This window comes from Otolemur garnettii, unplaced genomic scaffold, assembly GCF_000181295.1.
Source record: "Otolemur garnettii isolate 467f Iridium unplaced genomic scaffold, OtoGar3 scaffold00005, whole genome shotgun sequence".
Classification (NCBI taxonomy): Eukaryota; Metazoa; Chordata; class Mammalia; order Primates; family Galagidae; genus Otolemur; species Otolemur garnettii.
This window is the reverse complement of record NW_003852400.1, coordinates 11,632,413-11,657,851: the sequence shown is the minus strand read 5'-3', so window position 1 is coordinate 11,657,851 and position 25,439 is coordinate 11,632,413. Positions and strand designations below refer to the sequence as shown.

General features: G+C 35.7%; 1 protein-coding gene across 1 annotated transcript in view; it reads left to right on the top strand.

Annotated features, from left to right (window-relative positions):
• Positions 1–25,439, top strand: part of SEMA3E (semaphorin 3E) — a 250,538-nt gene that overhangs the window by 197,117 nt on the left and 27,982 nt on the right. The window contains exons 5-10 of the mRNA XM_003782630.2: positions 5,060–5,153; positions 15,368–15,487; positions 16,825–16,967; positions 17,780–17,894; positions 18,299–18,368; positions 24,443–24,587. Coding sequence (XP_003782678.1) covers positions 5,060–5,153; positions 15,368–15,487; positions 16,825–16,967; positions 17,780–17,894; positions 18,299–18,368; positions 24,443–24,587 — 687 coding nt within the window. The remainder of the gene's footprint in view (positions 1–5,059; positions 5,154–15,367; positions 15,488–16,824; positions 16,968–17,779; positions 17,895–18,298; positions 18,369–24,442; positions 24,588–25,439) is intronic.

The following is a 25,439-nucleotide window of genomic DNA, read 5'->3' as shown; positions in this document are numbered from 1 at the left end:
TAGGTGCCTGAGGGCTGTCTACTTTAGCTGGAGAGAGAGAGACAGAGTATCTTAGAGAGAGTAAAGCAGTCTTCTTAGAACAGATAGAGCTTAGTAATCTTCGGCAGAGAGACGCCGTGCTGGCGTGCTGCAGGCAGGGGAGGAGACAGTCAGAGTAACCGCATCCATGAGAGAATGCCCACGCTCCTGACTGCCTTCTCCTCCAGCCTAATATAAGGCTGAGCTCATGCCTCTCAGCACCACAGGTGTAGAGATCGCCAATTCACCAATGCTCTCATCTCGCGAGCTCACTTATGCTTGTTAGAACCAAATCTCTCTCCATGCCCTTTTCATCAAGGTCTTCCATACAGGTATTTCCTATAACTCTCACTCCTCCTAGCCAGAGGCTATACGGGCTACTACAGATGGGGTGGCAGGAGTCTGGGTAAGAATGGGTTATAAACACAGGCGTTTGAGGTTTCTGTGAGCTATGATACCGTGGCCCTCTATCTCAAGGGTAGCAAAGTGAGACAGTGAAAAAAACATGGGTTATGGAATTATAATTTGGAATTTGCATGGGGAGAAGCAATATTAATGTTGTCTCCTAGATTCTAGAGTGTGGGGAATAAAGAGAGCGATCCTTTGAAAGGACAAAGGGACTCAGCAGGAAGCCATATCCCCATTGTATTAGTTTTGTATGGCTGGTGTGATTACCACAGACTAGTGGATTAAAACAATGTAATTTTTTAATCTCATTGTTCTGTGAGTGAAAAGTCCAAAATGAGTCTCAATGAGCTAAAAGTGACATGTCAGCAGGACTATGTATCCTCAGAAGGCCACGGAGGGAGAATTGACTTCCCTGTCTTTTCAGGCTTCTGGAGAGCTCCCTCGTCCCTTTGTATGGGTCATTGCTCCATCTTCAGAGCCAGCACTCATGGGTCTGTGTCACTCCAGTCCCTCTACTTTCACCGTCACATCTTGTCCCTTTAAGTTCCCATGTAAACATATTGAGCCCACCTGGATAAATCAGGGCAGTCTTCCCAGCCCCAAGTCCTTAACTCAGGCCCATCTGCAAAGCCCCTCTGCCAAGTAAGGTAATACAGTCACAGGTTATAAGAATGATGACAAGGATCACTTTGAGGCTTTATTATTCTGCCTATTATGGAAACTATGACTCAATTCAGGCGAAAGGTTTTAGAAGCATGTTGCAAATTGAGTGTGATGTTAGATTTATTTGCTGCGAAATCAAGATTTCAGAAGACAAGGTGACGAGGTTTGAGAGGAGCAGCAAAATTGGGTCAGAAACCTGGTTTAGTATTCATATGATCTCTGATGGAAATGATCTTTCTGAACTAGTTCCTGCAATAATCCTTTCAATGTTACACCTGTTATCCAAGATAGTTAGAATGTTATTCTAAGAAGTTAGAATTAGGTTTTTTTGAGTATGTTCATTTAAGAGGCAAACTCCAGGTTTGACTGGCCTAATTATAGATTTTTTTTTTTTTAGAAATGTCACAAAGCATTGGTTTAGTATATGTGGAAGATCAAGTTCTTATTCCACTATCACTTGTTTAGCTATTCTAAGCTGTCAGCCAAATATGCTTTAGGCCATGATTGCACATAATGTGCTTATATAAACTTTAAGGTCACTCACATTTGTCACAGGCAGCTGAATGGTTGTGATGACATTATTAATAGTTGTATCAAGAATTGAGGCTAGGTTCAAAAAAATTTAAGGTAAAGTTGTGTATAATTATAGCTATACTGGAATCTTAAGGCTCTCATGAAAAGTGTCATCCCTTTACTAGCTTTTCCTGTCAAATGTTACTGTACTAAAATCATAACAGCTCATGCTATAAAACAGGTCAACATATTGTTATAACTTTGCTTTTTACCATATGTTTGAGTAAATTAAACAAAGATATGTTAAGCTTTTTAAAGACATACCCTTATTCCACTCCTATAGAAAGATATGATATGTTCTGGTTAATAAAAAGAAATATGAATCTTTCTGTGCTAGGTGACAACGTTGTAATGAGGTGATTTAAATGCTCATCTAACAGGCATCCAAGTTTGGGGACAAGGTCAAAGAATACCTGTGAAAAGGATAAGACAAGGGAATTACAAAACTTGTTCAAAGGAACCGCTATATTGTTACAAATATTATAGTCTTCAAAATACACAGTAGTGTCCAAACTTCAGAAGTATCACAGTTAGCAATCTAAGCTGATACTGTCTAGCATTTCTGTGTTATTTCACTGCTAGAATATTACTAACCATATGTCATCCTGGATGAACGGAATGAATGTGTCCTCTAAAGACTTGGACTTTTCTTCCTTCATATATAAAGAAAACGGTACTTATTTAAAGCAGTGATGCTCCAATAGTTTGTCTTTAAAATAAAAAAATCATTTGTGGGCTAAAAAATTAGGAACTAGGGAACACATACATATTCAAAATTAAAATGATACGGCTACTTTTAAGGTTTGCAAAATGCAGATTTTCAGCAGTGATATAAACGTAGACCAGACAGTTTCCTTGTTATTTTAAAATGATTGGTGGTGAAAACTAGGGGAACAAGTCATCAAATAAATGGGAGCTAGGTATTTGAAATCTTCTGGAGACAAGTGAGAAGGCTCAGTCAAGGTGCATCCGAGTTTTGACCAGAGGCACCAACTTGAGAATGTTGCGTCCTCAATAGTGGAGGCGCATGTTCTCAGGGTTGGGTCTGAAGTTTTATAGAGGAGTGAGTCTTTCCCGGGCTTACAGAGATTTACATATTGCCCAGAATTGTGCCTCATAGATAGCTAAAAATTTCAGGATGATTCTGTGTCCACTTAATTGCTTTCAAAATGTCAGGGTTACAGATTTCTTGGCAAATACAGTTTCCTGTTGACTCAGTCACTTCTTGTTGAAAGTTGAACATGCTGCTATGTCAGATACTTGATGGCACAGATGCATACTGAAACTCGGAAGTCAGTGATAGCCTCGGGAGCCTACCTTATGTTTTCCACTTACAAAATCCTGTGACTTTTCCAAGAAATTCTATGTTCATTTCCATCATCCAATTCTGCAGTTGTAAAAATTCTGGGATTCTCTTGATCTTAGAATTCTTTTAGTTTGCATTTTCTATTTGTTTCATGCACTTGACTGTTTAAATCAGGCGTCCTCAAACTACAGCCCATGGGCCACATGCAGCCCACCTAGGACATTTATCCAGCCTGCCGGGTGTTTTTGCGGCCACTGTCTGTCCTGCTTAGCACCCAATTCGTCTTGGGGCCCGCAGTCCGGCCCTCCAACAGTCTGAGGGACAATGAACTCATCCCCTGTTTAAAAAGTTTGAGGACCCTTGGTGAATGTATTTTGCATCCTTGAATAAGCAATGCAACTTGTTTGGCTCTTGTCATTTCAATTTTGGTGTTTAAGGTGTCTAATTATATCCATTAGATAGAATGACCTCATCAGTTATTAGAGAAAGTCAAAAATGGATTTAAACTATAGAACATCTTGATTTAAGAAGCTCATTGTCTCCTTATTAGCTTTCTGTGACTTTGCCATTGACTATAGTAGCCAAATATTTATAATTAGCTTTCTGTGACTTTGCCATTGACCGTAATAGCCAAATATCATGACACATATAGCACGTCTATTATCCACATTTTACAAAGTAGCATGACTCAGGGGCAAACAGATTCTACATTCACACACTTGGTCCCTGCTTCCTGCTCCTCCATGTAATGCTGTCGGTCTCTTTTGCAAATTTAGGTGAAGCTCTTTCAGCATGAATATGAGCTTGGCAGAGCTAATTCTTTTTCTTTTGGACAAAATTTTCTTGTCATTGCAAATTTTTGTCTATTAGAAATGAACACAAATATCTCTCAAGTTATTTACTGTCATTTATGTATTCCCTGGATTTGTGTATCATAGCTAAATAAACTTTGTGGCTTAAATGTCAAGTTAGCCACATGTCTGGCCCAGGAGGCCACATTTGTTCTACAGGGTATGTTTCACATGAAGGAATGAGACTGGAGAGTAATAGTGGCTGAGTAAGATTAGCATTTGGAAAATATTTGAAAGAGCAGGATTAGATGGGGATTCTAAAATATCATAGAAAGGAAAGTGTGCTAAATATGAATGGTAAGACAAAGGCAGGCCTGATGATTGGAATAAATGAGGTGAGTAGTAAAGTCAAGGTCAAACTTGAAAGATGTGCACTCCACTCTCAGAAGTTACCCATGACTTTAGGATTGTTGTACGTTCATGATTCACAGATGGGCAGTTTTCCCCATAGATGAGCAATACTAACCATGGTCCATTATCCATTAGGTTTTTTCCTACAAAATTTTAGGTAGTGATTTTTATTGTTTTTCTAAAGTACTTTTATAGCATACTTGATGGAGATTAATTATATTTCTAATGAGAATTTTTAAATCTGAAATCTACATTTGGTTCTGTGCTTGAAATAAGAGCCAATAATATAGTTTGTGGAAATATTTGTATGAAGCCAGATACTAAAATTAAAAGTGTGCATGACATTTATGCATATATATTGCAGTGATTACACATCGTTCTCTAAATTATTCAACCTTGAGGTTTATGCAAAGAATATGTAATAATTTAAATGATTGAAAATAAATATTTCAAATTATGGAGAGCAAATTTTATTCTTTTCCAAACTATTCAAGGAAATCATTAATGGCATTTCTGGAATAAAAACTCAAATCTGTTTTTAACATTCAATCTCTTGGTAATCTTTTTCTAGCAAATTTCAATTCCTTTGAAATATTTAACTGATACATCTTAGAATAATTAATCCTGTCTGATCAAATGATAAAAATTGTTAATTTCTTTTATTTCGTCACCATAGTCACCTATACATTTTTTGGGATAGAGAGAACTCATATGGATCTGTAAAATCCATATTATTGATAAAAGTCAGATTGTTTCCAAATAAATTGATGTTATTGGTGCCCTTTTGAAAATGTGTTTCTAAACAATCAGCTTAATATGTTTTATCTGAGCAATTGAGTTATTATTAAAGGTGGCACATTTACAATAGCTTTTCTGGTTTTCTTTCAAGGATCCTCTGTTTCACCTGGACTCACACAGATCTGAGAGAGGAAGGGGCAGATGTCCTTTTGACCCCAGCTCCTCCTTCAGCTCCAGTTTAATTGGTAATTATTGTGGCTGCAGACATCAGGTGGTAGTCATAATGATTTTGAAACTTATTTTTCAACTTCAGTTACATTGTTTCGCTATTTCTTTATATACCCTGCCTTCTCCTATCTATTTACTAGTGCAGGAAGCAATGATATTCTATCTCAAGCCATGCCAACTTGAACAATTTGACTCTAAAATAAGTGTGGATGCTATGAAGTATGTGTGTCTCATTCTGAGAAAACAAATTGTCACTTAATACCCAATTAAGACATTTTGTATGGTGCTATTTACTGCTTACAAAATGCCAGAGAAATGAAGCTGTTTTAATATACGTCAATTCTTTATGTGTAAAATACTTTGTGACTTTAGAGAACTTTCGGTCTTTTTGGTAAATTTCACTGTTACCAGAATTGAGCAGAAAAAGGTGTCTCTGTTGAGACTCCAAATTTGTTTAAATGGTTATTCCACAATGTAAACCAGAGGGGTTAACCAGCTCAAACTATCACTACATGTACGTGTTGAAGTAAAGGAATAGATTGACAATGTCTGATCTCGATTTCAATTTGATTGAATTTAACTATGAGTTATCTAGGAGCCTTACTTAAGACACAATGGGACACTTTGTCTTTTATATTATTTGTGATTGAAAATGACACACTTGTCAAAGCATTCTAGCACTGTGACAGCACAGACAGGTAGATGAATTCCTAGTATTGAAGACAGCAATCCCCAACCCCTATCCTGTTTGTTAATAGACATGGTTTTTCCCTCAGCCGTGAGTCTGATATAGGTAGTACACAGAGAGGCGTGTTTCTGTTACATTTACAGTGTTTAGAGATATATGCTAATATTAGTATATGTCATGTTTTCAGAAAATGAGAAAATCAGACAGATTTCCCAGTCTAAATAAACTCTTAAATCTTCAAACTCCCAACTGAAGTTTAAAATGTTCCGCCTGATGTAGAGTCAATACAGAAGCGACGGTGTATTTTCCCTCCCTTATTACAGACCTTGGATTTTGATGAGCTTTGCATTTTACTCCCTGGACTCCCCCATCCCAATTCCAGTACTCAAGTCCAAAAAGTAAAGCATTTAAAAATATGTAGAAAAATGTTCATGTTAGCTCTAATTAATAGGAAACATTTGGCTTCACTTTGGCTGCCTAAATAGGCAAGACTATAAAGTAAGAATTTCACATAATTGTGTTGTTGTAAAAATAAGTTATTCATAGACTTGAAGGTAAAATGTTTAAAAAACAATTTTGAAGAAAATTATTTTGAAATCATTTGTGTGCACATCCATGCACGCCCACAGGGTGTCTGTGTGTGGAAGGACAGTAAGGAAAAGAGACTTTAAACATGAGAACAGAATTGCTTAGTTAAATTAGAGGAAATCAACACCTGAGAAATGACACTTCTGATGAATTTCAGATCCATAAATGGAGAGAATATGACCTAAATCTGTACATCTGTTAGACTCATACAATCTTTTTCTAAAGTCTTTAGTGATTTTGGCTACTTAGTCTATTTAAGATTTTAATATGCCTGAAGACAGACTTTTTCTTTCATGATATCATATCTTGCACAGAATCGGCCAGTAAACTTTGAACGAAACACTCATTGAGGTTCTTAAACACACAAAAAATAAACTAGGGACTATTTCCCATAAGAACATAAAGTTGGAAGTTAAAAATTACACAATCTACAGAGCCTGTCTAGTGAAATCCTAAGGGATATTAGAAAATCCATTATTTTTAACATTTCATTGAAATGGTTAAAATTAATTTCTATAGCCACTGTGATATTCAGCCCTCAGCTTCCCTGGAGCTTGTTTATGCATGAATCCAGGAATTTAAAACTGAAACTTTTAAGAAGCGAAATATTACTGAAGGGACATTTCTAAGTGAGTTTCATTGAACTTGCAAATCAAATTACATTACGCTGAAATGTGAAGTGCTTCCCATCTGGGTGGGTTGTTTCGCTTATTCAGAAGAGAAATCAAATCAAAGGAGCCCTCCAAGCTAAACAGGAAAGTTAGAGAATAATCCCTCCAAAGAAGGGAAATAAAAATATAATTCTTCACATTTATCCACTCACTTTCATCCCAAAGTACCTTGGAGAGATCATTGATTCACTGTGGAAATGCGGCAGCCACTGGAGGGAAACCTGATAACCTATATGAGCCAGAAACCTTCAAAGCAGGGAAGGGAAAATAATTCCCCCCGTTGAAAAAGCAGCAGGAATGTCAGCTGCAAAAATGGAGCTACCTGAGTTGGAATTTGGCGAGCTCGAGGCAGCTTACTGACAGAAAAAGAATGTGCGCGTATTAGCCTGGTATTTTATGACCGCACAAGCTCTCTGTGATGGGGGAAGACAAGACCCCAATAAAGACGGCTATCTGTAGGCCATCGCTGCTTCTGTGTTTTTCTGTCAGGTCATACATGTTTAAGGCTCGCTCACAGGGAGACAAATGGAATGATGAAACATTAAAGTCAGGTGCAATACTCAAAACGACAGGCCTCGAAGGAATAAAGCAGATTGTACCAATAGGAGAATTTCCTATATAATTTCTTAACTTTAGATGTAATTTTAATTCAGTTGCCTTAAATTCAGTTGACTTAAGGTAAAAGACTATTGAAAATTTGAATAAATATTAGCAGTTATTTGATAGGGGAAAGATAAGTTCATCGACATTTTTAAATTAAAGTCACATTCTAATTTAGAAAAAGTTAATAACTAAGGATTCAATGTGAAAAGCATTTAAAGAGTAAAGGAAGTTTCTGAGCTATGTTCTGTAAGTTCAGAAACCAATTGAAAAGAAGTCATATTAAGTAGCCTTGCTCTGAAATGCCTGCCACTTTGTAGTAACATATCTTGGTGGCATATAAATTTATGCCTCAGATAGAATATTTCTGCATATTTAGGCACGTTTCCCCCCAGTGTGATTACTAATACTGTGATAAAGTGGTTTAAGTAGTGGGGCATGGTGGCTCATACCTGTAATCCTAGCACTTTGAGAGGCCGAGGTGGGTAGACCTCCTGAGGCCTGGAGTTTAAGACCAGCCTGAGCCATATAGCAAGACCCTGCACCTACAGAAAGATGAAAACTTAGCCAGGTATGGGGGCACAGGCCTGTGGGCCCAGCTTCTCGGGGTGCTGAGGCAAGAGGATCACTTAACCCCAGGAGTTTGAGGCTTGCAGTGAGCTTTGATGATGCCCCTCTGGATTGGTGGATAAAGCCAGACCTGCTCAACATTTAAATTTTTTAAAAGTGGTTTTTTAAAGTCGTGATCTGAGGACTACAAAGCATTACAACCTGGTTTTAAGAATACCTAGTTCAGTGAATTTTTCAGTAAAACAAATTGTTGCACTGCTTTCCTGTCTTCCAAATTATCCAAGATACCTGCTACTTATTTTTTCAAAAATCAAGATTAGTGACAGTCCCAATTGAAATCCAGGAAGTATATTATTTCATATGTCACTTTGGCCAAAATGAAAATATTTGTTGTCTCATGTTTGATATAACATTATAATTCTCATTCAATTGAATATCTTCAGTGACTTTAAGGTCCCTGATACTTGCTCCTTTCAATGCATTTGTCATTTTTCCCCCCACTTTATTTTGGCCCATAGCTGTGTTGCCAGTTCCTGATGTAATTTCATCCCGCCGGGCCTGAATGTGATCTGAATGCACGTTGCCAGTGCTTGGGAGGAAAAAAAAAATCACTCGGATCTGTTCTGCATCTCTTGACGCTTTGCTTTGAAAGTGTTAACTCTGTGGAAATAATTTAGGGATATTTTAAGCAAATGACCACTAGTAAGATATTTTATACCCCATAAAATTTGTCCTGGTATGTTGTTCAGTGTTACAATTAAAACTGCAAAGTTTACACCCACTAAAATCATCTTCCTGAAATTTCTTGTCTTAATAAGACCTTTGTGAATATATATCCTCATTACATATTCTGGAAATTAAAAGGCAGTGTTGACTGAAAGTTGAAATACACACAGGGAACATTTAAGTGATTATTACAAGTTCTTAATAACAGAGCTTTTTAAAATATGTTTCCTTTTAATTAACTACATTAATATTCAGGAATATAAATGGCATAAAGATTAGAAGAGTACATAAACCCTAAATGAAGTCAGACTACACGTATGTGTCTTTATAATCACGACCTCCACATACACAAGTGAATGTGCTGACTTACTTTGTGAATTCACCCCGGCCATATAAAAACCTAGACTTCAAGTTATTCCCTCACTACATTCCCGTCCCTAAAGAATATCTACAATTTCTTGTCCAATATTGCTGTTCTCACACTTGGCCGAGGGCTCATTATCCACACGCTTACTGTAGCTTCTGGATGTGACTGCTTGTCCCCAAGGAGCCGTCTGAACACTTTGTTTATGCTTTCCGCTCAAGGGAAAAGCAAGAATGACTATGCTCCACTCTCCAATTATATTCTCTGCCTGAGAATCTGGCCTAACTGTGATGGTATCCATGTCACTGGTTTGTACCAAGAAAATTCAAGAGTATAGCTATGAGTGCCAGCAAATGCAAATAAACAGACTCGTTTTTTTTTTTCCTTCACATCTCAAAAATTACCTTAATATAACAAATACGACAATAGCGTTTTGAAGAGTTAGCCTTAAGACTAATTATCATGCCATTAGCTTAAATCTTCATGATGGTCCCCACCCTGCAATGGGCTCCCAGAGAGGCCCAGGGGACCTCCTGCATGTGCAGTAAAACTCAGTGGTTCTGAGGTGACCCGTGAACCGTGAGGTAGGCCTGACCCATTCGGTGTAAAAGAACCACTGGCCATAAACATTGCCTCTTGGCTGCTTTGCCTTCTTGCCATGGTAATGGAGGCCGGTTAGCGTCCCTCTGTGGTGAGGCTGGCTTACTCTGTGAACTTTCTTACTCTGTCAATCTATCTTTTCCTCACTTTGTTTTATGCTTTCAAAAATATGCTAATTATTTGGCAAATCAAAACAACCCCAAAGTCCAAACTAAATACCTAATAAAATCACTTGTTTTTCCTGCTTCCTTTGAGCCTCTTGAGCAGGATGTTCTATGAACAAACATCTTCCTACTGGAGTACCTGGATCTTTCTCATCCCCACCCTCCCAAGTACGTTTTGGTTTCCTTTCTGGCCATACATGTCATTTTTGCAAACTAGTCCATCTGCCCGGAATAACTTCCTCATGACGTTATAAGATTAACTTGTGAGAGGAGGTAGTGACGTCAGTAGCCACATGCTGGTCCATGACGCGAATGTGTTTCACATTTAGATTTGTAAAACATACATTTACAACATAAACAAGAAAATACTTGTGTAAAACTCAAGATAAGAAGGTCACAATAAACTACTGTAAAATTTTTCTTACCAATTAAGATTAACATGCCCAACGTGGTAAGTAAAAACTCAGATAATATATAGTCCATGAACAAAACTTCTGACAAGTCCCATGAAATATTAAGACAATATAATTTTTAATTACAATTTTAATTAGAATTCATATTGTAAAAATGGAGTATTTCAATTATACATTTAAACTTAAAATTAATTACAAAGCCAAGGCTTAAAGGATTTTCTTATTTTCTTTCTTGTAAACAATTTAGTGTAGGCACAATCTTTTAATCATGATAATGTCCCTTGGGTTGAAACTATTAGGGACAAATTCGAGAGAAAAAAAGTAGAGTCCTTGTGTTAATTAAAATGTAATAAATAACATACAGTCCTTATGGAACAAACTCCAAATATCTCTGTAATTCATATAAATTCCTAATAGCTTTTGCTTTCAATATTGTCTCCCTGAGGCATTTTTGAAAAATCAGAATCTGTCATCCTAAATATTTCTTATTGCATTTCATAGCTTAAATACTCAAAATGAGCTTTAGATATTTTCAGTTAATTCATAAATCCACTCAATTGATTCAACATTTATTGAGCATTTCTGTACTCTGGACATTAGTGAGTCATAATGCCAAATGCATCAGGAGTCAATTAAAATACGGTAGGATGAGCAGTATAATAGAAATAAACAAGGGCTATAGTAGTAGTAGGAACCATTAAACTAGCAAAAGTTTGGTCAGGGAAGGCTTCATGGGGAAGCAGGCAATGGCAAGGTAAAGGTGAGGTGAAGTGGGAAGGGAGATGAGAGCAGGGGAGAGACCACAGAAGTTTGGCAGGTTCAGAGAACCACTTGGAAGTTCCTTTGATTCTATAACTACCTGAGACCATGAGAAGCTGAATAGTTTCACCATGGTCAAAGGCGTTTTCAAGCTTGAGACTTTCACAAATTTCCGCAGTAGAACTACTTCTGCTATTCTTTTTTTGGTACAATGACTATTGTATAAGCATGAAAAGAAGTTAACAGCTTTCAAAATGTCTTGCAAATGTATTTAATTATAAGCATATTTACCAACTAAAATAAACATAACACCAATTGCCATCAGACTCACTATGGTAACAATAATATATGTAAAGTAAAAATTAGTTATTTACATTCTGAATATAAAAATGGAGATAGTTATATTTGTGGTTAAGGTAATTCTTTGTTAAATATGTCTCCATAGACATAGAAAACTGAATCTTTGGATAGCTCTTGTCATCAAAACCCTAAAACACATTTACTATTTTATATGAAATTCTTCATTAAACCATGAATATATGATTTATGCAAAAGTTACTTTTGAACTCTATAATACCAAAATATTGAGTCACAAATTTTCTATATTAATAGGTATAATATTAAGGTACAATGTAGAGGCTATATGTCACTATAAAAAATGATGTTGAGTATTTTTTCTTATTTAATTACTATTAGGTAATATCTGTGCCTAAGCTTTATTCTGATTTTTTTTAATCAATGTATTCTTTTTCTATTTTTCTTAGTATCTATGTTTGGAAACATACATTTCTATTAATTATGAATTTTTTCCTTTAATTTAATAAGATATGAAAGGTGAATCTCAGTTTCTACCAAAGTACATTTGATTCAGTTTAGATAGCTTATAGTTTTCGTACCTGTCCAGCTGCTTTGAACCTTAAGTCATACAGTTCACATTGTGTGTCTGATTGTTCAAACTTTTATGTAAGTACAAAGTGGGAAATTGGGTAAAACTAGAACTACAGATAGATCATTTCTTTTGTACAGATAACCTGCCCTGGATATAGTATTATTTGGTATCATAACATTGCCATCTAGTGGCATCAAGTGGTATTGGTTTGTTAATTTTCAGCAATGATTAAAACAGCACTTCAAAACAGTATTCCAAAATTGGGATAAATGCATTACAATTAATGTCTACTAATATAAAAATGATATATGTTATATTACTATTATATTTTCAGTTATCAAGTTTCTAAAATCAGAGGGTTCCAAATGTGTATACACATTTTAAGAAAGGAAAAATACTGTATTAAAATTGTAATACTTTTACATCTGACTTCTGCAATTATGAGAGATGATCAAACATGAATTGTATTTATCTTGTTGTCTGTATATATTGTGATAGTTTTAATAATTTTTCCTTTCTTAAGATGTGTGTGCTTTTTTGGCACCCTCTGTCTTTTAAGAAATGAAATGAAATGTTAACACTTAATAGAAAACTCATGATTTTTCGGAAATACACTATCTAAACTAATTATGCATTCATCTCAGCCAAAATGTAAAAAGATACTTTAATAGTTTCACAAGGTGGTTTGTATATTTGTTGGAAACAATTCAATCATCAACATATTTTAGAAAAATCCTTTCTCATGTCAATAGTAAGTTATTGTTTTTAAGGGTCAGCTTGATCATTTATGCCACAGAGTTGATGACTCTCCAGCTAATTTAATGACCATCTTCACGCATGTTCAAGTAGCGCAGACTGAAATCCAGTGACATGTGTGCAATCACTGCGTGTGTTTTGTCTCAATACGCTCTTTCTCCATATACAGACATGAAAGTTCTGGTGAAGACAAAGGTAACTTTTGTTGCTATTTGCCTGTGTAATTAACAAACATGACATGGCTGAGAGTTATAACTTCTCTCTACCAACTTACATGTTCTTGAGAATTAAAGCATTTTTGTTATTTTCAGTCCTTTTTTTTGGCACAACTCTCATTTAACATCAGATAAATGTATGGGATGAACTCAAATATATTTCTCTCAAAAAATGTGTTATCTTATAAATTTTCAAATACAAAGAAAGGTAAAAGAGTAAAATGAACACCTGCATACCATTTACCCTGATTTACCAGTTAACACGCCACCCTGGCTATTCCCTTTCTCATATGTGTATAACACAGGTAGAGGATACCAAAGAACACATACACATTTTAGAAAACAAGTTTACCTATTTGTGTCTGTCACTTGGTGACCCTAGCATTCATTTGAATAACAGGGTGTTTAGTGCAAAAGTCACATTACACATCACTACTGTAAATTCAACTCAACTTCCAAACATGATACATAGATAACATGGCTGAAAATGAGTACACATTTTATTAGCACACCAGGGATACTTTAAAAGTAAATCCCTCTGTGGATACCTGAATTTTATTTGTATCCTAGATAATTTTTGAGCATCTATAGCAGGTTTTGTGAACAGAAAATAATTGAATAACTTACCTGTTAAAAATAGGTGACTATAAAACTTACCAAAGTTTATTTCTTTAATCTTTGACTTCAATTTATATCTTATTCTAATTTTAATAAAAAACATTCTTTATTTTCTACAAATGAATAAACAGTTAACTGAAGTTGAAAATAAATTTCCTTAGAAGTGCCCTATATATTTTTTAGGTGATCAGTTTGTCAAATACTAAGTCATATAATATTTTTATTTAATCTGTTCAAGATTTTAAAAGTTTTAAAGGCCTTACTTTGAAAATTTATTAAGGCTTGCTTTTCTAAAGAATTTAATAATCTAATAAATAAAATTTATGAAAAAACTCATTCTCTTATACCTGTAACTTTAATAAACCAAATTCTAAAACTGATTCTACAATTACATGTATTAAATTGGAAATGATTTGAATTCTCTTAAACTTTAATAAAGTACTTTGAAAATCATGTGTGTACATATGTATACATTCTAAATCTAACAGAAAAACATTAGTACTGTGTAATATAATCATTTTTAAACCAGACCAGAGCTGTACATCACTCATAAAAAATAATTTTATTACCCTAAGTTGAGGTTATTTCCAGTAACCTGTTGTTTGGTTTTGGCCAGATATTTTTTTGCCTCAGAAAGAACACCTGAGTGGCTCAGGGCTGGGACCGTCTTCCTGTTCTCCTGGTCACTGAGAGACACACTTATTACCTCTTGTCATTTTTAGGAAAGGATTCCACGTCTGTATGCTTGAGAGGTCGATTTTTCTAGGGTTCAAGTTATACCTTTTTATTTTCCATTTGTTTAAAAAAAGTCCTGTATTTTTTTTTTTTCGGTTCTCTCAAACTATTTCAATGTCCTTCTAGTTCCCAAGACAAGTGATTTCTTGAGAGTTTGCATACATGGTCGGAATTCCTCAGTCTGATCTTAACTCTTGACGTCTACTCCATGCTACAACGAATGTCTGTCATTCTGTTGAGAACCTGATTAAATCTTGAGCTCTTTTATATCCTTCCTATCAGATTGAGCCACAAACGTATTGGTTGGCAACTAATTGGCCTATAGACACCTTTTAACCATAAAAACTTAAATTTAGTGGACATGAGTTTCTAAGATACCTAGAAAATAAACCTCTTGAGGAAAAAAGTCCATATTAATTATTGGACTATAGACAACAGTTTGTGGTTCCCACACTAAAATCATATTAATAACAATATGTGATAAGATTTGAGTTAGGGAAATCACATAATACCTGTAATAATGATAAAGCAGTTTAGGAAATAAGATGAGAAGAGGAATTTGCTGTAATGTTACCTGCTACTCTTCCAAGCATTTCACACTTTACCTTATTGAGAGGTACTCCTTCTCTCATTTGTAAATGAGGAAAGTTAGGCACAGGGAGGTTAGTGACTTGCTCAGGTAGTAAGGGACAGAGCCCATATTCAATCCCTGGCAGTCTGACTGTACCACCTATGCCCCTGTCAATAGTATTCATGTCATCAAGTACATACTGTATATATAAAATGTGGATGTGTTTAATGTAATTGTGGCTTATGCCTTGACTTCATATCCAGAGGAAAGTGCTGACTTCTTTTTCACTGATGCTTTCATGTAGGTAGTGAATTATTTGCTGGGCTCTACAGTGACTACTGGGGCAGAGACGCTGCCATCTTCCGGAGCCTGGGCCGACTGGCCCACATTCGCACTGAGCACGATGATGAACGCCTGTTGAAAGGTGAAGGCAGAGTGTGTGAATGAGGAATAAAATCCTCTAGAACCTTTGTGAAATTTCACCATTTTAACAACAACATGAGTATTATTTATAATTCTTACAAATTTCAGGATGTTTTATTAGAATTATTCTTGAATTAAAATGTAATATATACATGTAGATATCATTTTATATCAATATGAGCTGGTTTAATTATACAATCAGTTTACTTTTATGGCAGTGTTTAGAAATCAGGATTTATATGAAGAAAAAAGCAAGAGTATGGCTCGGCACCTGTAGCACAGTGGTTACGGCGCCAGCCTCATGCACCTAGGCTGGCAGGTTCAAGCCTGGGCCAGCTAAACAACAGTGACAACTACAACAAAAAATAACTAGGAGTTGTGGCAGGTGCCTATAGTCCCAGCTACTAGGGAGGCTGAGGCAAGAGAAACACTTTAGCCCAAGAGTGGAGGTTGCTGTGAGCTGTGACACTTCAGCACTCTACTGACAGCAACATAGTGAGACTCTATCTCTAAAAAAAAAAAAAAGAAAGAAAGAAAAGAAAAGAAAAAGAAAAAGTATGAAAAGTGAAAAATTCGTCATCCAATAAGATGTTTTTTCTATGTGGAATTGCTGACTTTGCTTTGTTTGAATAGGATCACATTGCACTTTAGAGACTAGGAAATTACTAACCATTCATTGATAAAGAATTCTTTGTATGAAATAACTTTTATATTTTTGGCACACTGATAAATATTGAAAACAATATTTTATGGTAAACATTTCATCACTTTTCCTATTTTTACTAAGCTTTAAAAGGCAGACTCATTATTTGGGGCATGGTATCATTGAAATATTTTATATATCATATCAAGAGGCACTGATTCAAATTCTTTAGATTACAACCTCAAAAACTTAAAATTTTCTACTTTATAATAATCTGCCATGTACTACAGTGATCGATAACTTGTGAATTTTAAGAAAGGTAGTGATATACTTCCTAGTTTAATATTTTACTTTGTTCATATTCACTTTTGTGTATAACAGGAGGAAACTTAACGGGATTACATCATGATACTGACAATTTATCCTTCTTTGAATGCATTTTTAGTTTGCAATATATGTTGTTCAAAATTGTTCTCCTTATTTTACAAATATCCCTTTAATATTTCTCAAAAGTCTGTTGATTTGCAAATAAAATGGAAGTATCTACACATGGATTGCATCAGTCAAAATTTTCTAGGAAAACATTTCCTTCATGAAATGCTGAGAGAAACTTAACCGTTCAGGCGATGTGTGACTTATTAGAATAACTTGCTATCCTTTTGTGATTTTACTTCTTCTGTTTTTCACTTCTGCAGAGCCAAAATTTATAGGTTCATACATGATTCCTGATAATGAAGACCGAGATGACAACAAGGTGTATTTCTTTTTTACTGAGAAGGCCCTGGAAGCAGAAAGCAGTGCCCACACAGTTTACACCAGAGTGGGGCGACTTTGTGTGGTGAGGATTCCTTTCTCTTTATGCTTGCTTATCTCACAATTTACGGTCAGGTCTTGCTTGATTACGTAGCAGGTTTCCAATTCTAAATATTTTTTAGTATTCTGTAGATTGCCTAAAAATTGCATTTGCTATACTTTAAAGTTCATATCTAGTCACAGTTTTATCTCCAGAGCCTCATATTTAGCATGATTTCTGAAAACATAACTGAAAAATAGTATCTAATTAGAATTGTCACACAGAAGTTTGATATTTGTTAAATTATGAATTAAAACATCTATAGTTTGTTGAGCAGAGAGGTTGTACAGGAAAACCCAAAACCCACTGAAGTAGCACATACTGAGAGAATGCTAACACAAATATGAAATTACTTTGGCATTTAATGCTTAAGAATAAATCTAAGGTTAATATATATTCACACGTATGTATATATTCACGTGTGCGGGGAGTGTGTTTTCAGCTTTACTAAGGAAAAAAATGGATATGTTCATATTCCTGATACAGGTGGATAATTTAGCAATAAAGTAGTCAAGATTAGTATATCATAAAACTCATTGCTTGAGAGAGAAACCACTATTTTAATACCTAAAAAATCTATTTAACATACCAGAGTGAAGTACACTGAAATGAGAGAATGTGGAAGCCAAAATACGCACATATGTGAATTGCATCTATGTTACAGTTGAGGATTGTGATAACTTTTCATAAACTGCAAAAGCCATACCTCTCAATATCTACATATTTTTATAGTATAAAATCTATTGGTAAAAGTTCTTTAGGTAGATACCTGTTTGCCTGCTTTTCGTCTTTCACAGAATGATGTGGGAGGGCAGAGAATACTTGTGAACAAGTGGAGCACTTTCCTGAAAGCCAGGCTGGTTTGCTCTGTCCCAGGAATGAATGGAATCGATACGTATTTTGACGAATTAGGTAAATGCTATTCAGTGAATTAAATTTCATTCTTGCTGTGTATTCTCTAAAACTCTCTTTAGCACACAGAAAACTTGTTCTGGTGATTTTCCCTCCTTTGAAAGGAAAACCCATCAGTCTCTGTCCTTGTCATTGTGGCCAGGCTGATGTGCTGGGGGCAAAAAAGTTGCGGGAACAAAAAGACTCATATCAGCTTAGTGTCAGTGTTGCTGGGTTTTCCTTGTGATTCAGCTCAAAATAGGCACATGATTCATTGTCATGATGTGGTTGAGGTTGTACGATTTTACATGGAAACTTGTAACTTAATATCTATATTGGATTCTAAACTAATTTATGTGGCTATATTTTCTTTGTATGCTAAGAGCTGAAAATAGTAAGTGATGGAACTGTCTTTACTTTTTCAGAGGATGTCTTTTTGCTACACACCAGAGATCATAAGAACCCAGTGATATTTGGACTCTTTAACATGACCAGGTGAGTTATTTATGCAGTCAATAAAAATGATATGAGATGTCTCACTGGACCACCCTTCTTGGTCTACATAACTTGAAATACTATTGCCATTCTCATTGTCTATGACTGATAAGTCACCAATTTAGCCTCATTCTCCTGTGTTCACAAATGTACTTCCATTTCAAAGCCCCGATCTCAAATCCTTCTTTCTGTTAGCGCCCCTTCATCCTCTTGGGCTATAACCTACTCCTTAATCCCCTTACTAATCTATAACAGAATGTTGTTTTTCTCATGTATTTTGTATGATATTTCATGCTATAATCTAGGATAATTATTTCATTCAGATAGAATTTTCAAGTCAGGTTTTCAAGGCTCTCTATCAACTATTACCTACTCACCACTGGAAAGTTTTCTGAGTTTTCTAAACTTCTGCTTGTAGCAGGATAATACCTTGACAGATGCCATTTCACACCCGCTTTGCTCGTTTCCATAACTATGTTTATTCACCAATGTTGCTGGAAATGACTTTCTTTTCTGATGTTGATTTACATCAGTTCTCTGGTACGTGCCAATTGCCATCTCTGAGAATCTTTTCTTCATTTCTGAATCACGACACATTTTTCTGGCTCTTTTATTCTACTTGTCCTGCCCCAATGTTCATTTGTAGTGAACTCCACCTTTACTATTTGCTATCCATCTTTTGGATTTGCTGCTCAAGTTTCTTACAACTTATTGTTTAACCTTTTATATTTTGTATTTTTGTACTTATATTATTTCATGTGTACTGATACATGAACAAAAATACTACAATCAGTTTGGGTTTCAAGTTTACACAGACAATTTCCTGAGTATCTTTTCAAATAGAGCAGAGTGAGGGCAAAAGGATTGTGCCCCTCAGTTCTCTGGACAGGCATAGAAGGATATACTGAGTTAATCTTGTACATTGTAGGCCATAAAACGTCGTATAATTGTTCATACTGTACTTATTTGGGGCCTTTTCACACAGGTTTTTGTTTAGATTTTTCAGCCTGTAATTTATAGTGCTCACTTTGAAACAAAAAATATCTTTGTACAAATATCCTGCTATTGTAAAGAGACCATTTCTTTAACAGAGAAACATGGAAAATTTTTTCCTATCAATCATTAACAGTTAATTTAGCTTGGTAGTTATTACAGTCCACGGAAAGTTCTTAACCAAGGGTGTGGCCTTCTAGGTCTTTAAATGTGGTTTTGGCTGAATACCAATTTTACAGAAAAACTTTTATTTTCATTAATACTTTTTTTAAATATTTGTTTTATTTTTAAAATGAGTTTATCCAAAATACCAAAGAATAAAATAAGTTTCAACAAGATAATCCTCCCAGATTAATAGGCACAGTGAGAACTGCAGTAAGTCGTAATGGGCTAAACTGGCGTCTGCTCCACTGCTGATCTCTGCTGACTTTCCTTCCCTGACTGCTGCCACTATGGCCCGAGGCTGGTTGGCAAGAGTGTGTGGGGCTGTATGCCAGTTATCAGCTTTTCACAGTGCCCTAGGTTTCTTTTTGAAGTATAATTTGAATAGTTACACAACTCAACAGTATTTTTTAAATTCTGTCTGCTAAATAGCCACCATCTCAAAGAAGACCAAGAGAACACTAAAAAATGTAGATTTTTAAATGAGAATTAAGCACGACAGTACACGTATTATCTTGTTTCTGCTAATGACAATTTGCTTGCTTTGTGATACTGCAATATCAACCTTAAAGAAGTTCAGTGCTCCTCAGCATTGGAACACGCATAAGGACCACAGATATTTTAAGCTAGAGGTTGAAGCATTTAAGGTTGTGTTGTAGAAATTAAAGATGAAAAGTGAAGATGGTTCTTTCAAGCAGCAATTGCCACTGAAGCAATATATAAGGAATCTTATATACTCAGAGGAAAAGGAGAGCCATGAAGCAGTGTAGAGACTGTGGAAACTGCATTGTCAAATGATAGTGATACCAGAGTTCCAGGCTCTTGGTCTCAGCAGTTTGAAGAATGAAGCAACAGACCACAGGATCAGCAGTAGATTAGGTTTTATTTAATAATACAAGTGTTACAGCTCTCACAAAGAACCAAACCCCCTTGCTCTCCTGCTCTCTTTTGGAGGTCTGTATTTGGGCTCTCTGCTTAGGGGCTTATATAGTGGCAGGTCCTTATGAGTTATGGTCAGTTGTCCAATGAGCTTTCACGTCTTGAAAACAGACCAATCTGGAGCAGGTTTTGGAAACAGCCCAATCAGGGATGCACTGGAGGAATTGACTTGCCGGAAGTCCATGTGAGGAGATAGCATGGTGCCAGCGTCTTCCCCCCCTTGTGTCCAGCCAAATTTCTCCATTCACTGCAATAGCAACAGGTCCAGGGCCAAGGTGGTTGGTCTTGGTGCCACTTTGTTCAGCATCAATAGGAAGCTTAGACCCCCCCCCCACCCCCAGTAACATTTCAAAGTATAGACAACTGCCTCTTTCAAGGAGAACCATAACTGATTGGCCATATGAATTGGCCTTCAACTTTTCAGAACTTCATATAACACTTCAAAAAGAAAATATATATTATTTAATGGCTTTGGATGAATCAACTGATACTGACTCACAGATCTTATACTTCACTAAGGTCATAACAGAAAATTTTCTTTGCTCCAAAGAGATACTTGCTTTGGGCACTCTTGCAAATGGGACACAATAGATATATCAACTTTCAAGATATACATTGTGAAGTCGGAGTGTATTTGGTAAATTTAGTGAGGACAGACAGTGCACATTCCATAACAGGAAAACATGAAGGGTCGCTGCACAGATCTAAAAAGTATGGACAGATGCAGATGCTCGTTTCCTCTCATTTTACTCTGCATTAGGAAACCCTCTGTGCTAATGCTGCTATTTTCAGTGAGACTGTGCAACAAGTCATAAGCATTGTTACCCGTCTTCCTGCAAATGCAACATGGCATCCTCAGTCGAAATTATACTACATTTGAATCATGAGGTACTGTGGACTTGCCTTGTTCTAAAATATGTTGGCTATCAAAGGGACAAGTGTTAGTTAATATCTTGTCTCTGAAAATAGTCAAAGTTGATGAAGAACTGGATCAGCCACGTAAATTGTTGAAAGCTTTCTTTAGAAATTCAGCATTCCGTGTAATATGGCAAATCTAAACAATTTGAATATTTTGAGGCAAGGTGAAACTAAGTCTGTATATGATGATATATGGCAAAAAAAAAAAAAAAAGAAGTCTAAGCACTTTGAGAAAAGGCTATCTTTCTTCTAAGGAAGTAAACACCTCTGTAAGAAAAACATACATGCTTTGTATGGAACCAGAAAATACTCTGAGTACCCAATGCAACCTTACATAATAAAAACAAAGCAGGTGGCATGACCTTACCAGACTTCAAGCTATGCTATAAGGCTATAGTAACCAAAACAGCTTGGCACTCACACAAAAACAGAGAGAGAGCTATGGATCAGAGCAGATAACCCAAAGATGAAACCATCTTCATATTCCCATCTGATTTTTGACAAAGCAGATAAAAACACACACTGAGGGAAAGAATCCCAATTTAATGAATGGTGCTTGGAAAACTGGATTGCCACACGTAAAAGACTAAAACAGAACCCATACCTCTCAGCACTCACAAAAGTTCATGATGGATAAAGACTTAAGTCTAAGGCGTGCAACTATAAGAATTCTAGAAGAAATGTTGGAAAAACTGTTACAGATATCAGCCTCAGGAAAGATGTTATGAAGACCTCAGAAGCAATAATAGTAACAATGAAAATAAACAAGTGTGACCTGATCAAGTTTAGAAGTTTCTGCCCAACCAAGGACACAATTGAGTAAATAGCCCACATAAGGGAAGAAAATATTTGTGCCCTATATATCCAGTAAAGGGCTGTTACCAGAATCTAAAAAGAACTCAAGGAAATCAGCAAGAAAAAAAATCAAACAATGCCATTAAAAAGTGGGTAAAAGACATAATCAAAAACTTTCCAAAGGAAGATCTAGTCTGATGCCAATGCACATGAAAAATTGCTCAAAAGAATTGTTCAAAAGGAAATCTTGGATGAACACTTTCCCTTGTTGGCAAAGGTCATTGCTGAGCAGGGTGACATATGCAAATCATGTGAAGACTACACAGCTGTTATAGACCTATTAATTGGAGAATATAATGAAAGCTTCACTTACTTTGACAATCATCACGTAACATTCAAATTAGCATTTCGGCCTCACCTAGCTGAGATCACAAAGGTACTTAAAGAACTACAGATGGAATTGTTTGAGCTCTCAATTGGTGGCATTTTAAAAATCATTGAAATGGAGAAAGATCCAATTGAAATATGGAAAAATGTAGCAGAATATTCGTATGTTTGTCAACATGCACCAAAATGTGCTATCTGGCTTTTCAACCACTTATTGCTGTGAATCCACCTTCTCCTACATAACCCAAATCAAGATGCCCTCAAGGCCCCAGATGACAGATACCCTCCTACAGGATCAACTGGAACTGTGATGAATACTCCAATGCTTTCCAACAAAAAGCTGGCACAAAGTCATTAAAAGGTTAACTTTAAAATTCATAGTTTATCTGTTGAAGTCATGAAGTACATAGATTTTTATAAAATAATGTACATTTTAAGGTATATAACTGAAGTTGCTTGGTGTGGCCTTATGACAGATAAAGTAATGCAACTGCCCAGCCCTAAAATGTCCCCACCCGTCTCTAACTATTTTTCTTTTTACTTCCTTATCTTTATTATGCTTGTCAATAATTTATGCATTGCATGAGAATTTAGTGTCTTTATATGATATATTCAAGCTACGAGATAGTGTTATTTTTCTGTGCCTTAGTATGATCACTTTATAAGCTCCTCTCCTAAATGACAGCCCAGTAGAGCTTTCTGAGAAATCCAGGACAAGACATGATTTTCTTCCATAATTTCATTTTTGATTGTTTGACTTATATAAAAATCTGAAGACAAAAGCTTCCCAGCTGTTACCTGACATACAGGTTGATTTTTGTAGAATGGTGATCAAAGGTTGACGGCCACCTTAGTTGCAGGTTTTCCCAGGATTCTCGGCATTTCCAACTGCTCCAAGGTGCTATAAAATGTGTGAACTGATGTCCCAGGACAGTAACTTGACAGCTGTTTTACGGGTGTCTCTGGGTGTAGGAAATTTTATGTCGATATAGAACTTTGCATCTTTATAAAACATTTTTACAAGCATTTTGATTCTTTCAATAGGGAGGCTAAGACAATGTTGTAAATTAAGAGGTAGGGCCAGATTAATTTTTTTTGCAGAACAAATTGCAAATGTCCCCTATAAAAATTGATGTAGTAAGTCAACTACTTTCTTTATCTTCTCCAAGTAGAACGTTTTTATTTTTTCCACTGATGTTCTTTCAAGCAAGTAGAATTTTTAATCAATGAGATAATTTCATTGGCTGCTGGTTCTGGAAATGTACCTGAGTTTTATATAATTGAAATAATTATCTCAAGGTTACTATATCTGGTTAAATCATCTTTCCACTATAGTACGGTTTTCTGTGACCTGGAGGAAGGAATATACTCACATGTTAATATCTATGTAAACACAAACTAGAAAATACAAATCCCTAAATTTTCATGAGACTAAATTGTTCTTTGAATTATATACCCTAAGAAATTTAATAAAATACGAATAGATTTTGTAGCAATTTTAACAGCACCGTGATTGAGAGGACAGTATTTACCGTGAAGCTAGAACATTAAAGGAAATACCTTAAAATGTGTAATAACTAAACTTGGGAATGAGTCTTTAATATTAAAGCCAGATAATTTTTAATAATAAAAACAAAATATAGGACTTTATAAAGTGACACAACTACTTTCTGATAATGTCATGAAAAGTTATGTGAATTTCAAGGAATGGTAAGTTTGAGTTTCAATACTTTATATCACAATAATGTTATTTCTAGCATAATTATATGCTATAAAGAAATTATAGTTTTTTTATTCAAAAGACTTGACTCTCACACAGGTAGGGTGGAGCAGGCTGGGTGACCTGCTAGGATAGTAACGATGTTTTTTGTACTTTTCAGTAATATATTTCGAGGGCATGCTATATGCGTCTATCACATGTCTAGCATCCGGGCAGCCTTTAATGGACCATATGCTCATAAGGAAGGACCTGAATATCACTGGTCAGTCTATGAAGGAAAAGTCCCTTATCCAAGGCCTGGCTCTGTAAGTCTAGTCATTTGACAAAGTATTATGTTTCAAAAGATCTTTTGGTAATACTTTGTTCCACTGTTTCACATGTTTTATAAGACTGCAATTAACAATTAAGCAATTCTATACCTAAAAGTATGATTGATAAAATATACGGTAAATAAATCTGAAGCTCTTGGTTAATGGAAAAAATCTATTATGGATACACCTGAGCAGGACTACAAATACTTATTAACGTTTTGGCCAAGTAGCACGATTTATATGAGTGCTGCTGGACACACATTCAGTAAGAGGAGCATACTATTCCTCTTAGCCTCTCCAGAAATGTTAGCATCACATGGCATTTCCAAGCAAGAAACTGTCGCCAAATTTTCATATTCTAATATTTGATCAGCCTCAAAGATCCCTAGGACAAACTTTCTCCTTACTTCTCACTTTAGCAGATCTAAAAAGTTTTTTTTTTTTCCCCCTCTCTATATCCTAAATGCCTCCTATGTCTTTGCCGGCCTCTTAGAAGAAAACATGTCAATTCAAAAATACCACTAGAAAGATAAGACCTTCTGTCACTTGCCTCTAAAGCAGTCTTACTAAGATTCTTAGCTCCCCACTTACACGTTTGTGCCTAAAGATGTGTGCCTAAAGATGGTGATGGTAATGATTTTGTTCCATGTATCCTTTGTGCAGTGAGGTAGGAAAAATACTAGATCACTGTGTGTTCTGTGGTGGCCATGAAGAGCAAACACGTAACTTGTCACACAAGTTAATATCTGCACTTCTATGAGCAGCTGGTGAAATCCCTCACTACGCTGATTCTATAATCACTTACAAGTAAGTAGAAACCATTTTGGCAGAGCCAAAACCCAAAGT